This window comes from Trichoderma aggressivum, assembly GCF_033847375.1.
Source record: "Trichoderma aggressivum f. europaeum strain CBS 100526 chromosome Unknown scaffold_036, whole genome shotgun sequence".
In the NCBI taxonomy this organism is placed as follows: Eukaryota; Fungi; Ascomycota; class Sordariomycetes; order Hypocreales; family Hypocreaceae; genus Trichoderma; species Trichoderma aggressivum.
The window spans coordinates 157,511-173,334 of record NW_026946402.1 but is presented as its reverse complement, the minus strand read 5'-3'; the positions used below and the strand labels follow the sequence as shown (position 1 = coordinate 173,334).

At 49.4% G+C, this 15,824-nt stretch overlaps 7 protein-coding genes across 7 annotated transcripts; 4 read left to right on the top strand and 3 right to left on the bottom strand.

The window, feature by feature from the left end:
• Positions 1–495: 495 nt before the first annotated feature.
• Positions 496–960, top strand: Triagg1_7849 (uncharacterized protein; the record flags this gene model as incomplete). Its single annotated transcript, XM_062902630.1, has 2 exons — positions 496–585; positions 808–960. The coding sequence occupies 2 exons, from the start codon at positions 496–498 to the stop codon at positions 958–960; spliced, it is 243 nt and encodes an 80-aa protein (XP_062753182.1).
• Positions 961–1,715: 755 nt separating this feature from the next.
• On the bottom strand, positions 1,716–2,889 carry Triagg1_7848 (uncharacterized protein; the record flags this gene model as incomplete). Its single annotated transcript, XM_062902629.1, has 4 exons — positions 1,716–1,865; positions 1,913–2,230; positions 2,337–2,528; positions 2,647–2,889. The coding sequence occupies 4 exons, from the start codon at positions 2,887–2,889 to the stop codon at positions 1,716–1,718; spliced, it is 903 nt and encodes a 300-aa protein (XP_062753181.1).
• A 760-nt stretch (positions 2,890–3,649) lies between these two features.
• Triagg1_7847 (uncharacterized protein) lies at positions 3,650–4,343 on the top strand (the record flags this gene model as incomplete). Its single annotated transcript, XM_062902627.1, has 4 exons — positions 3,650–3,770; positions 3,844–3,892; positions 4,131–4,271; positions 4,322–4,343. 4 exons carry the CDS (start codon positions 3,650–3,652, stop codon positions 4,341–4,343), a joined length of 333 nt encoding a protein of 110 aa, XP_062753180.1.
• An 848-nt stretch (positions 4,344–5,191) lies between these two features.
• Triagg1_7846 (uncharacterized protein) lies at positions 5,192–6,958 on the top strand (the record flags this gene model as incomplete). Its single annotated transcript, XM_062902626.1, has 3 exons — positions 5,192–5,239; positions 5,310–5,411; positions 5,465–6,958. The coding sequence occupies 3 exons, from the start codon at positions 5,192–5,194 to the stop codon at positions 6,956–6,958; spliced, it is 1,644 nt and encodes a 547-aa protein (XP_062753179.1).
• A 935-nt stretch (positions 6,959–7,893) lies between these two features.
• Positions 7,894–9,106, top strand: Triagg1_7845 (uncharacterized protein; the record flags this gene model as incomplete). The annotated part of the gene is made up of 2 exons (XM_062902625.1): positions 7,894–8,019; positions 8,093–9,106. The coding sequence occupies 2 exons, from the start codon at positions 7,894–7,896 to the stop codon at positions 9,104–9,106; spliced, it is 1,140 nt and encodes a 379-aa protein (XP_062753178.1).
• A 433-nt stretch (positions 9,107–9,539) lies between these two features.
• Triagg1_7844 (uncharacterized protein) lies at positions 9,540–10,166 on the bottom strand (the record flags this gene model as incomplete). The annotated part of the gene is made up of 1 exon (XM_062902624.1): positions 9,540–10,166. The coding sequence occupies one exon, from the start codon at positions 10,164–10,166 to the stop codon at positions 9,540–9,542; it is 627 nt and encodes a 208-aa protein (XP_062753177.1).
• Positions 10,167–10,819: 653 nt separating this feature from the next.
• Triagg1_7843 (uncharacterized protein) lies at positions 10,820–14,881 on the bottom strand (the record flags this gene model as incomplete). Its single annotated transcript, XM_062902623.1, has 4 exons — positions 10,820–13,271; positions 13,382–13,985; positions 14,040–14,670; positions 14,738–14,881. 4 exons carry the CDS (start codon positions 14,879–14,881, stop codon positions 10,820–10,822), a joined length of 3,831 nt encoding a protein of 1,276 aa, XP_062753176.1.
• Between the last annotated feature and the right edge of the window lie 943 nt (positions 14,882–15,824).

Genomic DNA, 15,824 nt, shown 5'->3' with positions numbered 1-15,824 from the left:
ATGGAATTGCGAGTATCACAGGATGTTTTTTGAGTTTGGACAGACAGGACTGCAGTGCGAGAATTGCAGGTGGTGGTTGTGGAGGAGGATCGCTTTGTGGCGATGTTTGTATGATATTTCTCTCGAATAATGAAGTATATTTTCAGTATATGAATCTTGATTTACATCTCAATTAGAAATATGGCTGAGTCTGGCGAATAACCTCCAATTGTATTTATCGACATCGAATTGGAGAATGTTTGAGATCGCTGGCGGGGCACGTCATTGGCAAAAGAGACAAAACATGCCCAACCCCACCATGAGCTTACAGCAGAAGCTGGAGAAAAGCTGCAGAATATCCCGTTCCAGCCACTCAACGCGTCGCGCAACCTCCAAAACTTGCCTCTTACAACTCCAACAAAACCACACATAACCAAAAAAACCAATTCACTTCGCCTCGAACACAAACAAAGCACGGAATAACCACATCTGAATACCAGCAGCCGGTCCTCGCAAATGGACACCCGCAACGGCGGCGCCGGCACCGCCAGCAGCAGAGCCTACTACGAACAGCAGCGAGAAGCCCTCGTCGGCGACATTGCCGAAGTACGTTCCGTTTCCTCCTACCAAAGAGTCAGAAAGAACAAGTTGTTGTTTTGTTATGCTGACATCGTGGGTTGGGGGGGGTTCTTTAGAGCTTCGAGCAAGTCCTCGGCAACATCAACAAATTGAATCGCTCTCTCGAAGCCATCATCGCCGTTCGTCTAACCCCCAAATTCCAAATTACACGGTATTGGATGACGATATGGGCTAACCATTGGACATTAGGTCGGCAACGAATTCTCTTCCGTAGAAGCCCTCTGGTCACAATTCGAAAACGTAATGGGCAAAGACGAAGAAGCCAATAAACAGACCGAACAACAACAACAACAAGACGCCGCAAAGCACAACGACGACGACGACGAGACAATGCAAGAGTAGAAAAAGATCAAGATACCCCAAGAGAGCGAGACACAGAGAAACAGGGGAGCGGACAGAACAAAGCAGACAACAAACGAGAGATTATATTGCTACAGCACGCATGGGCGAAAAGATACCCCCCTTCCCACCAAGTACCCCCAGCCCATCTACGCTTTGTATAATCTACACTATCACTATCACTACAACACGATCGCTGGATCGGAAATGAAAGGGGGAGGGAAGGGAAAGTAGGAAGACAAGAGACAGCCGGTATAGGGGTGTGAATATGATGATTTTTTAATCTCCCAATCCCAAACCTGATTGAACTCAACAGTATCATGCTACATAAGAGAAGACGCAAAAGTGGATAGAGAGAAAAAAAGAAACACGAAACAAAAGAGAATGGTAAAAAAGAGTACTAAAAGACCACACAAAGGTTCGCAAAAAAAACGTCACCACCGCCGTTTCCTAGTTGCGTTTAGAAAAGTTCGTGGCTCCCACAATCCGCCCTTCCCTTCCATGCGTCAAAAGGCTAGCATAGCAGGACCTGAAGCGCAAATCCAAAAAAAGAGAGGCCGGCTCGAATATGTTTAAATCAACCACGCGGACTCCCGCTTATATACCAGGCTGTAGCTTTCTTTCGAAGAGAGAGAGATGCACCAGCAGCTCGTCTCTCCACCACCTCGCTTTCATCGTCTTGAATCGTGGACCATGGCCGTTTGGACGTCGTTCGTAAAGGGGGCGCAAGTCGTCGTAAAGGAATCGTCTGACGGTCATTACAATTTCGGTATCCGCATCCACGTCCGCGTCCACACGCGCATCTGCAACCCGCTCTCGACGCCCAAGAACAAATCCACCCTCGACGGCGTGCTGCCTTCTGCTGCCGGTGCAGAAATGATGAGCATTCCGAGATTTTCGAGCGAGCCCTTTAGAGAAATTGACACTTTCTCTTCTTCCTCTTAAGGCCCCCTACCACGGGAGCTTGTGTCTTCCCATCGCCCGCGGACGCAGCCAACGCGGTGGGCGTCTCCATGTTCCTCCGGTCGTTGGCCACAACCGTCATGATGGCCTGCTCGAAGATTTCGTCGACACCTCGCATTTCCTTACTGCTGCACTCCATATACTGGGCTCCCATCTTCTTGGCAACAGCCATTCCCTGCTCTGCGGTGACAGGCGTGAGTCCCTGGGTCTTGAGCATGTCGATGCAGGATTTCTTGTGTCGGAGATCTGATTTCAGGCCGACCAGAATCAGGGGGGTGTAAGGGCAGAAATGCAGAACCTCGGGGTACCACTGTGGCCAGAGTTAGCAGATTGGAAGTCGCCGACGAGTGACGTATGCCGGTTCAGGTTAAAAGGGGGGAGAGGAAGAGAAAGGGGGGACATGCCTTGTCCATGACATTGTCCAGCGAATTGGGGCAATCGATGGCGAAGCAAACGAAGATGAGGTCGGTTTCCGGGTACGACAAGGGACGGAGGCGATCGTATTCTTCTTGGCCGGCGGTATCCCACAAGGCGAGCTCTACCGTCTTGCCGGTGGGCGGGTGCGTCGGGTAGGTGATGTAGTTTTCGAATACTGTAGGAACATATTTCTGCCCGCGAGGGAGGCGGCCGTCAGCATCCGTTTCTCGTCTTTGTGCAAGGTACGGTACGCGACAAACAAAAAGGCGACAAGGCTGCGGCTGCGGCTGGAGCCCTGGGGATGCTTACCTCTGGAAAATAGCCCTGGCTGTAGCTGATGAGCAGACATGTCTTGCCGCATCCGCCGTCTCCTACAACGACAATCTTCTTCGAATATGTCGGGGCCTCCGTTACGTGAGTCGCTGCTGATTCGCGGCCTGACGATGAGCTCATGGTTGTACTGACAGTTCCCTCGCTGGAGCGGGTGCGCTGGCCGCGCTTCTCGTTGCTGCCCGTCGCATACTGCGAGTTGCGGTTCTGATACGCCGCCATGGTGGGAGCGGGTGCTGGGGGAGAGAGAGCTTGTCTCAGAGCAGCCAACGGAGCTTCTCCTCTCTCGACTGGAATGCTGAAGCTGCTCAACAAAGAATAGGAGTGGGCACCGCGGCAGAAACAAAGAATCCGGCCGGCATGCAAACAATGCGGTGTAAGGGAACAAGGAACAAGAAAATAATAACAAGAAAGAGAAGAGAAAAAAAAGAGATTAAGACGGAACAAAGCAAGCTGCGGCGGTGTGGGATCCGATGCGGCGACGAGTTCGACTGTAGCGCAGCCCCCGTAGCTGAAGGTTTGCAAGACGGACGGGATGCAGAGGCTGGGGGGGGGAGATGACGATGTTGTACTTGGCTCTGCTGTTGCTATTGCTGTTCGCTCCGGGCAACGAGACAGTTGGTGGGACAGGACTTGTTGCTGCATCTGGTGCAGACGGGGGATGGAAACCGGAGCCCAAAGGGCTGAGTAAACAGTTGGCCGGGCAACGCATGGCGGTGCACTGACGTGACGGACATTGGCGAGTGGCTGGGGCGGGTTGTTCCGGCTCCGAGGTTGGTCCGTGCATTAGCCGCTCGCGAAAATTCTTAACCTGCCCTGTGCCTGTCCAGCCTTTTGCCTGGGTAGACGCGAGCACGGCGAGTCGAAATTTGCAGTACGAGTATAAAGCTCTTTTTTTTTTCTTTTTCCACCACACGCGGCTTCTATTCTCCCTTTATTATTCCTCCCTCTCCCTTTTTTTGCTTTTGCGCAAATATTCACCATGGATCTCGCTCCGCCCAGCAAGTACGTGACGCTCGTTTCCGGAGACGGATTCGAGTTTGTCGTGCTGCGTGAGGCTGCCATGGTGAGCCCCATCATCAAGGGCATGCTGGACCCGAGGAGTGCGTGAAAGAACACCCTGGGAGCCGTCGATATCTCTTACATGTTCCTCTGCCTGCTCACATGTTTGTGCAGGTCAATTCGTCGAGGCCAAGGACGCCAGATGCGTGTTCCAAGAGATGAGGTAAGATTTGCTATGCACGGCGATGAAACTGTCTGCGTGGGGTGACGACAATTCACGAGCATGACTTGACAGAACGCTGCCATCTCACCCGGACTCAATTGTCTCGGGAGAGTGTGCTCGCTGGTCTGGCTGATGCTGCAACTACACTTGAACCGACCAAGAAGAAAAAACCACCTTGGAAATGCCTGCTGCCATGATTCCACGTCGTGTCCGAACTGGGCTGACTGACTGCCGACAGCGGAATGGTGCTCGACAAAGTGGTCGAGTACTTCCACTACTGGTATCGTTACAGAAACAGCGAGGACGTGCCCGACATGGACATTCCTGTAGAGCTCTGCCTTGAGCTGTTGGCCGCGGCCGATTACCTGGGCTTGGATCAGTAAGCCATGTGGGAGTCGAGCTATAGGCGCTTCTAACGTTGTTTGACAGGGCCAACATGAGCACGAAATGAATGGTGCCCTGCCATGGATGATCTATGAAGAAGAAGAAGAATATGAGACGAAGACATGATACCACACCGATTACAGAACTACCACCTAGAAGAGGAAAGCAATACGCCTCGTCCCTAATACTAAGAATAACCAATCACAACAGCGATTTGTGTTTACAGTGATACTCATGGTGATGATCCTTTGGTGACATCCATCTCAGCATATGCGTTCCTCTCTCACTCCTCCGTGGGTTGAACGTCTATTAGATTTGGAAGATTGATTGCATCCCTCTCACTCTGCTTGACTCGCAATTCTTACATTGAGATCTCGCTTTTTTTGTAGGGGCACATGCTTGGCTGAATGCTTTACTCTTTGTAGACGTATGACTTTTCGTATCATTTGTACTGATGGAGAACTCCGTATGCCTGTATGCTACCTGTATGCTACCAATTCGCAGATGTATAATCAACGGCTCATTTTACAATTGCCAATCAAAAACATCCCTCAAACACGAACAAGGAAAGATGACTCTTTCATTCCTGCTCCATGCATGCAGATGCAGCACCTGTGACTCTTACAAGCAATCACGCCACACTGGCTGCATATCAAGTTCTGTGACTCAACTCAATCCCGGCCGGTGCGAAATATCCCCGTCACAGTGCACCGGGCATTCATAATTGTAGGCGTCGGCCCTTCTTTTCAGGGCGAACAGCAGTGATTCTGGCTTACCTGGAGGCTATTTCCGGGCTGTCTGGCAAACATTGATATGATACGCCTTGTACGCCGAGTCCCGTTGGCGTGGACACGCGCTAAGCCCAACTCATTCACCTTTCTTTTTCGACAGCACTTTGGGCACTCGACCTCGAAAATGGCAGCGTTCGAGTCTCAGGGGGTTCGCATTGCTGTTGAGGGCTGCGTGAGTCTTTCTATACCGTGTCTCTATCAGCTGTCGGTGGTGGCTTCGATTGACTTGCTTTTCTTCTCAGGGCCATGCCAAGCTCAACGCGATATACGCCTCGGTCGAACGGTCGGCCCAACAGCGCGGCTGGGATGGCGTCGATGTGCTTATCATTGGAGGCGATTTTCAGGTACTCATCATAAAAGCTCTGTAGCGATGTGTGTCTGTCGCTGATATTCGTAGGCTGTGCGCAATGCGGCCGACTTGACCGTCATGTCCTGTCCCGTCAAGTATCGCGAACTCGGCGACTTTCACGACTACTACGCTGGCAGAAAGAAGGCGCCCTACCTGACCATCTTCATCGGCGGCAACCATGAGGCTGCCTCCCATGCTTGGGAGCTCTACTACGGCGGCTGGGTTGCTCCCAATATCTACTATCTCGGGGCTGCCAACGTCGTCCGGCTGGGGCCAATTCGCATTGCTGGCATGTCTGGAATTTGGAGAGGCGTCAACTACCGCAGGCCGCATCATGAACGGCTTCCTTTCACCGGCAGCGACGTCAAATCGTTCTACTCGGTTAGAGAGATTGATGTCCGAAAGTTGCTGCTGCTACAGACGCAGGTTGACGTCGGCCTCAGCCACGACTGGCCACGACAGGTCGAGACTCATGGGGATCTCAATGCATTATTCAGAAGAAAGCCATTTCTGAGGCGCGATTCTATGGATGGGTCTCTGGGCAGTGTGGCTGCGGAATATGTCATGGACCGGCTACGACCGCAGTATTGGTTCTCTGCACATCACCACGTGAAATTCGCCGCCCTCAGGAAATACGACGCATCAGGTGCAAAGGAGGTTGTTCAGGTGGATGGCCCCCCTGAAGCGGCGCCTCCCGTCCAAGATAATCCTGACGAGATTGACTTGGACATGGACGACGAAGATGTCGAAAAGCCCAACGATACCACCAAAGATGTGACTGCAGAAGCTCCAGAGGCTGGAGCTGCAGGAGGAGCCGAGACAACTACGGGCGACGTTCCTGAAGATTTGAGAGCACAGCTGCCTGCATCATTTGCTCGTCCTACAGCAAAGGTGAGACGCACACCAGGTCAACCAGTCCCTCCAGGCATCGAAAACGGAGAAGTCCGCTTTCTAGCATTGGACAAGTGTCTACCTGGACGACATTTCCTTCAGCTATGCGAGGTTGAGCCGTTTAAAAAGGAGCAACTATCGCTACATCCACCGCAAACCTCGGGCCCTCGATATCGACTTCAGTACGATGCTGAGTGGCTAGCCATCACTCGTGCCTTTCACAAATTCAACATTTTTGGTGATCACACAGCCCAAGTGCCTGAAGATTTAGGCGAGGAGAACTATCTCCCCCTGATTGAAGCAGAGAGAGCATGGGTTGAAGAGAATATCGTGCAAAAGGGGAAGATGGATGTGCCGGAAAACTTTGAGATCACGGCGCCTCCACACGTTCTCGGCACGCCTGAGATTGTCGATAACCAGCCCGAGGAGTACACAAACCCGCAGACGACGGCATTTTGTGAGCTTTTGGGCATTGACAACCTGTGGGATGCCAGCCCGGAAGAGAGGAAGGAGAGGAAGGCCAAGGGGCCGCGTCAAGAAGAGGACGTGGGTCGCGGTGGTGGAGGCGGGAGAGGGAGAGGGGGCCATGCTTTTGGACGGGGAGGGGGAAGGGGTAGAGGAGGCGGAGGAGGAGGATTCCGTAGGGGCTAGACGGGAGCAAATGGTGATGATGGAAATGGCAATCAATATCGCTGCCTCGAGCTGGACGGGGCCATCCAGTTCGGCATACTGTACAGAGTAGATTCGAGCATGGGGGCAAATTAGCAGCCGCCTGTTCCTGCAGAGCGCTGAGATGATACACGGGTTGCCCCTATAAGCCAATGTTTACCAGCCCAGAAATGACTGTGGGTGCCGTGGGGATAGGAGTCTTGGTGTTTGTTTACCCACTCCTTGATGTGTGCTAATGCACGTCTTACGCACGAACTTTTCAGCAGTCGGCATGCCGTAAACGGTGGATAACAATCAATGCGCATTTGCATCATGAACGAATAGAATCGCCGGGCTTCCATGCTGCCTTTTGCGGCCCACATGCATCACATAGATTAAATTCGATGGGAATTGTGTACATGTATCGTATCGTATGGACGAGTAATACAGATTGGTAAGTATCCGATGTAAACATCCTGAATAAGGTATTTAGGCAGCTGTTGTTATTGTCACCGCCAGTTTTCTATGGAGCAAATTGATGCATGACAAAATGTTGATGCAATGCAATGTTAGTAAGGCGGCGCTTCGGCGGGATGATTTTCCGTGATGCATTCCAGACGCAAACACGAAACAGAACGGCATCGTCGCTCGTGCCTTTTGGCGGCCATGGCCGTGGCTTATTTACTGTAGAGCAAACAAAAAGATGGCTGTTATCCGGGTAATCGGATATACCTCGAATCTGCGCCAAAATGGCGGTACTTGGCGATGAAAGCTTAACAACGCCATACCAAGGAGCATCCCATTATCGTGACATATTCTCTCTTTCTTGCTCAATGTTGGCCGCTCCCTCATTTCACCCTCTCAATATGTCGAGGATCATGTTCAATTAGATTTCTTTTGTCGTCTTTTCAATTTGAACCGTTTCCTTTCCTTTCATCATGATCATGGGGCATCTGCAGAATCTCATAACATGGGCCAAGGCGCAAGGGATAGTCATCCGAGGCATCGAGCCAAGAAAGATCCCTGGCAGAGGCACAGGGATTCTCGCCACGCGCAAAATCAAGGTAAACAGCGGACTGGTTGGGTGATTTACTTGCACTCGGATAGGTCTAACGGTTTGCTCGCCCCCAAAAATAGGCTGAAGAGGAGATCCTGAGGGTGCCTGTCCGGGTTCTACGCTGCTTGGAGTCCGTGTCTACGAGGGTGCGGGAGAAGTTGCCTGCAGACACGACCATCCAAGGGTTGCTGACTGCGGAGCTGGCACTTGACAAGACTCCTCACTTTAGGCCTTGGAAAGCTGTGTTGCCGGAGATGAGTGGTTTCGAAGCAGGTATGCCCATGTTGTGGCCGAGGGAGCTGAGTGATCTTTTGCCTCTGGAGTCTAGAGATCACCTCCGGAAACGAGAAAAGGAGTTTCAGAGCAGCTGGAGTGCCTTCAGGGATGAATTTCCGGACGTTCCGATTGAGGAGTATACGTATGCCTGGATGATTGTCAATACACGGTCGTTTTACAACGAGACGCCGGAGACGTTGAAGTACCCCTGGGAAGACAGGCTGGCCCTGATCCCGGTGGCCGACTTGTTTAATCATTCAGATGATGGGTGTAAAGTCTATTACTCGCGTCATGTGTACCAGATTGTTGCGGATCGGGCGTACAAGAAGGGCGAAGAGTTGTTCATCTCATACAGTAGCCATTCCAACGACTACAACTTGCTGGAATATGGATTCATCCCTGATGAGAACCCATCGGATGACGTCTACATCGACGATGTGGTGTTTCCTAAGCTAAGCAAGAATCACAGGGAAGAACTCAAGAAGCGAGATTTACTGGGGGAGTATCCTCTGGCATCTTCGACCGAGGAGTTTCGCCGCACGCAGGGAGTTTTGCGGTTGCTTTGCTGTACGACGAAGCAGTTTCACGAGTTCCTTAACGGTAAGGAAAAGGGGCGACTTGTTCAGGATCGGGTTGATGAATACCTTGTGGGTTTACTTGAGGAATTGTTGAGGGATGTTGTTGTGAAGCGATTGCAGCAGATTGGGGAGCTCAAGGTTGGAAGGGAAAACCAGAGGGCGCTTCTGGAGAAACGATGGAGACAGATTGAGGGATTAGTGAGGAAGAAGCTTGAGATTTGTCGGCATAGCTCGAATTAGAGGGGGGGTATTAAAGGTAACGGGATAGAAGGTACAATGGATGGGCATCTCGGTATACATGATATAACACGCTACAATTATAGAGAGGGGCATTAGAGGGATGGAATTGCTTCTGATAAGCTAGGTATAATATATTATTTGTTTCTTGCCTCAATGCCTTTCTCGTCTATTTCCAAATTATGACCGAGTCGCAAACATTAACGCTCCTAGGTATAGATGGAGACTTTTGCGTGGCTATATTCCTTTTGCTGAATAGCTGCCCTCGAGGCCAGGAGTTTATCACACACCAGTGATTTTGCTTTTTTGCAGCTGAACCATCTCCAATCAGTTACTGTTCAATCTTTGAGCAGCTAATCTTTCATCGCTGCGTGAAACCGTTGGAATCCCAGTCCAACTGCAAGTTAAACGTCTTCTCTCGTCCAAAACAGAGTTACTATTTCGGTCGCAGCAGATAGCACCAGTGAAAGATGTCCGGATCCGTCACTGCATTTTTCGGCGTCGAAATCCTTGCCAAAACCTCGACATCAAAAGGAAGCCCGCCAATGTCAAATCGCGACGCAGAGTAACTCATTGAAACCCAAATGGCGCCGTTTGCAAGACATTCCCCAACACATTGAGCCATGAGACGGACTTGTTCGTCTCCGCCGCATGAGATGGCATCTGCAGTGCTCTTATCTACGACAAGATCGAATTTGTCGTTGTTGTATGTTCCTTGGTCATTGCTGTTGCTTGATACTAATAGAGATTTTGTAGCGTTTGCTACTGCGTACTTCATCTTTACATCGCCAAAGGCTTGTTCCTCAAGCCGTCGTCCACGTTCCACTGCTAGAGGCTCGTAATCGACATTTGTGACGTCTAGAAAGCCTAGTTGGCGAAAGTGATTGTGTAAGTCGCTGGTCCCGGAGCCGAGATGTAGGATACGAGTTGATAAAGGCTCAAGATTGCCAAGAAGAGGTTTTAGGATGCAGATGAAGTCGGTGGAGCTGAGAAGCCATTCAAAGGAGGTTTCGGTGGAGAAACGGTGGTGCCAATATGTTTGTTTGTCAAAGTTAGTAGGCATGGTTTGTATTATCCAAGGTAAGGTATTTGACAGATAGAAATAGCAAGAATTATCAAAGCTATCAAGTAGAAGATAAAGTGAGAGTAATTGGTGCAGAGATCATGACGTGAGGCGCGGTGCTAAATAAGACGGGCATGGATAGGTGGGGCCGTGGGAAGATGTGTTCTGCAGAGTTGAAATATGTAAGAAGAATGAGAGATTCGAATTGAGATGAACCCTACACACTTTCATAGCACTGAACAAAAGGTGGAATAGTGGGATCTATACAGCACGAGTTGAGAGCCCCTGTTCGGCCGTATGCACCTAGCAGATATCTATTCTTACGTTCGATTCTCGGCTGGCGAAAGTTTCACTTATACTGGCGACTTACACCAACCTCGAGCACAAGGGAATCGCACGCACAACTCCAAGGTATATAATAAAAGCAAACATTTGATTAGAGCGAGAGTAGGTTCTTAGTATATCAAACATAAAAAACGCCGAATCCACCAATTTCATGCAGACTAACTTGCCACAAACCGAGTAGGCGAAGGGGCTTTCCCCTGTAAACCCATGCTAACATGAAAGCTTTCGCCAGTCTAATAGAAAGCATATAACAAATTTGAAGGCTTTACATCTTGCGCACCAATAACGCGCGCGTAAATCATTGGTTCCTAGAGGTGCCATGAGCCAACAGGTTTGGGGTAATTGGGCATGATTGGCATCCCCCAATCGGCCCAGCTCCGCGGCTCAAGGATTCCACACAGAAATGCCATGAATGCAATGGCTGCTAATATATATAAAAATTGGAAGAGGATCCGGGTTTTGGGTTCTTGGGTGCTTTGTATCTGTGTGTCTTGTTCCTCGGTGTCTTGTTCCTCGGTGTCTTGTTCCTCGGTGTCTTGTTCCTCGGTGTCTTGTTCTTTGGTGTTTTGTTCCTCGGTGCTTTGTATCTGTATGTTTTGTACCTGCATGCTTTGCTCCTGGGTGTTTTGCTCCTGTGTGTCTTGTTCCTGGGTGCTTTGTATCTGTATGTTTTGCTCCTGGGTGCTGTGTTCTTGGGTGCTTTGCTCCTGTGTGTCTTGTTCCTCGGTGTCTTGTTCCTCGGTGTCTTGTTCTTTGGTGTTTTGTTCCTCGGTGCTTTGTATCTGTATGTTTTGCTCCTCGGTGTTTTGTTCCTCGGTGTTTTGTTCTTGGGTGCTTTGTATCTCTATGTTTTGTATCTGTATGTTTTGTACCTGTTTGCTTTGTTCCTGGTTGTTTTGGCCCTGGTTGTTTTGTTCCTGGGTGTTTGACTTTTGGCTTGGCCTGTAAATGAAAAATCCACCGTCGAATGTGCCGACTTCTTCTGGGCTGACTTGCCACAGCCCGATTTTGTAAAGAGTTTCTTTGTCGACTCCAATGTCGTCGGTGAGATATGCTATTATGTCTTGTCTCAGCTGCTTCCATACTTTGAAATCTCCTACAAAGATTTCGTTAGGATGCCTGCTCTGGCGAAGACATTCGATTGCCGTATCCTTGTCATTGATGTTCACCATCATGGCCATCAGCATGCCTTTCAACCCATAAAATGCGGCAGCAGCAAGAGCACTGCCATAATTCCCATGGTTGAGCAACATGGCAGGGTTAGCCCCAGCTTTGAGTAGAATTGCCAGCACTCTATTGGGTCTTGTGTATCTATCTCCAGTTGAGTTCTCGTGTGACCATGGTGTCAGTCGCCAAGAGCATATCAACGCTTCTAGCACGCTACCAAAATGGCCAGTGTTCAATGGCAGGTTAGGGTCTGCGCCTTTCTCGAGAAGGAGATTTATTACTTTGATGCGCCTCGAATTCTCTATCCCGGAAACTTCTGAAGCAACGGCGGCGGCAAGGGCACTCCCGAATGTGCGTGCAACGTTGGGAAGGAGATTCACATCAGCTCCAACCTCGATCAGATCCCTGACTGCTTCGAAATCGCCCATCATTGCAGCTAGGTGCAGGGGAAATCCCTTGTTGACATCGAGCCAGCGGTGGTCCGCAAGCCACTGGAGCAGGCCGGGATGGCGGGCTGCGCTAATAACGAGATCTGGCTGACCCCGGAGATAAAGGCTGATGTCAAACTCCCCTTGTGTCACTATAAGTGAGATGAGATCTTTGTTACCGCATTCTATCGCGTTTTTCATCGCGGGACCAAGTCTAGCCGGATCCTTCATATCCATTGTGCTCAGCAAACGTCTGCAAATTACCATGCATCCGCCCTTTGCCGCAAGCTCAAGAGCCCGATATCTTCGTTTATTCAGAAATTGCAAAAATGGGTTGTTGACGATGTCATTCTCCCACCAATCTTGCAGAACGTAGTAAAGCCCGTAGCGGCACACGGAGAGCAAAGGATATTCCAACCCGGATCTCCCATCTTTAAATTTGAGGTCAAGCCATCTGTTATAATAGGCATTGGCCTCGTCTATCGGACTGAACAGTCGCTTCAGTGACGCCACAAGTTGTGCATCGGGGGTTCCGCCCTTTGTTGAGCCCAGCCATCTGTCGTATCGTTCGACGTGCTCAGGCCAATCGCACGTGAATTTGTTTTTAAAAGATTGGAACCAAGGAGACCGGTGTTCTTCCGGGTAGTCGAGGATATCCTTCTCATGTTCCGCAAGAAGGACATACTCAATAGGTTTCATAACAGGGACTTCCTTGGTAAATTTCATAAGAAATTTGAGCTTTATGTTGGAAGCAAACGCATCACAGTTCCCCAAAATCTCACTCCTGAATTCGAAGTATTCAGCAACGGAAGCATGCGGCACCATCCACATGTGCTTCTCCTCATCAAACGTTAAGAAATCCTGGCAAAGCGACTGTATCTCCTGGCGAGTTTGCCGTTCTTTCTGTACCAATATGTCTTGTTCAATCGTATATTGGATTACCGTCAACAGAGCTTCGATTCCTAATGGTCGCATAGAGCATAGTACCCATTTGATGGCACGTTCAATCAAGGGCATTTCGCATTCGTGATCCTTTTTTAACATGTCCCACATTTGGTCGTATGCCTCCATTAGATCGCGAGGAACTGTCTTGGCCCACAGTTTGACTGCATCGCTCGATACAAGCGGATTCACCCGGTTGATCTGTAGATGGACCCATCGGAACCTATGATTAATAGACGATGTTAGTCTACCATGGTAAAAGAATGATATTATAGATAGAATGGATAGTCGAGAGGGCCAAGGAATGAAGAATGAGGAATAGGCATGACTTACATTCCGCCATTTCGAGATGTAAAAGTTTCCCTAATCAATTCTTGGATCTCTTTCTGGCGTCTTTGAAATGACACTGTAGAGTAAAGCTTTATGTCAAGAAACTTCTCAATATCAACCTGTTGGTCATCGCTATTTATGGTTATTGTTGGCGTTGCGTCGAATGCGCCCAGGTATTCACGGCCTGGACGACTGGATACAAAGACTTTGACCGGCTTCGTGGCCTTTGCTACCAGATCAACGATAGTCTGGGCTAGACCATTCTCTTCCGTATCAGATTCATCTAAAGCATCAAAAATGATAGTAGTTTTTGAATAGAGGCTCAGCAAGCCTAAGATCAGCTCGCTGCATTCCTTGTGGTCCAGTTTTCTCTGTTCCTTCTCCGCCGCCTGACAGATCTGAATGATGTTTTCTTGGACATGCTCGTAGTCATCTCTATAGCACAACTGGCGAACAAAACTTCTGAGAACGACGACGGGGTCCTGCATTGAGGTTCCGGATCGGCGGCAATAGAAGTAGGCAAATCCTTCGTCGTGAGCCGATGCCTCTAAGGTCCCCTTCACGAGGTCAATGACTCGTGAAGTAAGGAACGTTTTGCCAGTACCGACTAGATCAGGTTAGTGATAGAATATATGGGAAGCTAATGAACTGAGGGACTTACCATTTCCTTTAAGGCAAAGTACTGTTGAAGACGGTATTGCTTGCCAGTTGCGAAAGCATTCATGGTCTATTAGCCAATTGCCGGTATCTGCTATCCTTCGACTCTTAAACTCAGAGTGGCTTTGGCCGAACATATCTGGACTAATAAAATTCATCAATTTCTCCAGTCGGTCTTGATTCTCGTTTTCGAGCAACTTGGCTACGCCCTCATCGATTCGTCTCAGCGGCACCGACATTTCATCAAGCATCTTCAGCATGTCTTGTAACTTTTGGTCCAGTTTCGTGCCGGTTCTGGCACTTCGTGAAACTTCACAAGCCTGAACTTCCTGCATAACAGCATCCTCTTTTTTTGCCAAGTCTGAGACGAGACCTGGAACTTGCTCGGGACGAAGAATGGTATTGAGTATTTGTGTAGTTATTCCACTTTCAAATAGCTCATCAGAACGGGCCAACAGCTCCATTGCCGCGATATATACATCTCGAAGGGCGTCATGTAGGTCGGACACAAGTTGCTTATCCGTAGTTGCCTCGGTGTAGATCGACTCATATATCTGACCCTTGTGGACAGCACGTGTAAACCATTGGATTGTCCCGGTAAGGGCTGCCATCTGCTCGATATTTTTAACCGGCATCTGGTATTTATTAATACTGCCGATGCTAGCAAACTAGGTAGATCTGATAGACAATTAGGAGCCTTACCTTTAGCAATACCTTTGCGGCAGCCCAAGGTGCGTTGGCCGACGGCGGTGCAAAGGTGATGGCAATATCCCCAATTGTGACGAGAGAGTCGACGACACAGGGTAGATAGTCGCGGAAAATGATTTTGTGGCTGCCAATTACCATGCTGGAAGGCGTGTCTTTGTCTTCGGCTAAAGTTTTGCTTTCAAGAAGAGTAATGAGCCCTTTAATTTGGCTTCCTGGCTGCGAATGCTCGGTCGAATTGAGATGATGGGTTCGGATCCATTTTTTGGTTTCTTCGTTGACTTTTTCGAAAACATCGTTCCAGAGATTCAAGGGTGGAGTTGGAGTCTCGGGTATTTGTTTAGTAGCTGTAGTGACGGGCGCTGCCTCGGTAATGGGAACAGGAGGCGATATTATAATGGCCGGAAGAGAATTTGATATTGATGATTGATTGGGACTAGGAGAGACAGATGGCTTAACGGCCGATAGTAGAGATAAAGAATGAGAACTAGACAGGTTCTCAGAACTTTGAGAGAGTGCGTTATCGGTTACCGATGCATTCGTGCGCAAAGAGTTCGATGACACTTTTGTCAGAAGTTGCGGCGCGGAGTGTGAGTTTCCATGTAAGGATGTAGAGGCCGTTTTTGCAGCTAATGAAGAGTTTCTTTCAGAGGACTTGGATCTTTTGAGGAAAGATTTCACCCTGTCTCTTTTAGATGGTGAACCACTCATCTTTCACAGTACTATTTCAGGAGTTGAGAGGATACCGAAAATGACATGCGTGAAGGGCAGAAAGGAAGAAGAATACAAGAACATATATAGATCACCACCTGCCAGACTGACAAAACACTCTCAATCGATGCCATTTTCTAAATTCGAGTTGTAAACCGCGGGGTGGACAGGGGTGCTCTCCAATAGCAAGGCAACAGCCCGCCTTTGCCTCACTTATATGAGCTGACAGCCAATAACCATCGTGAGATAGGCGCTGGGCGCAGCCAACACTGACAACAAACAAGGCGGAATTTGCTTCATCGGAACTTTGGCCATCGGGTGGCAAGGCTGCGTCCATCTGACCATGGCAACATGCAGCTGCTTGGTGTGGTAT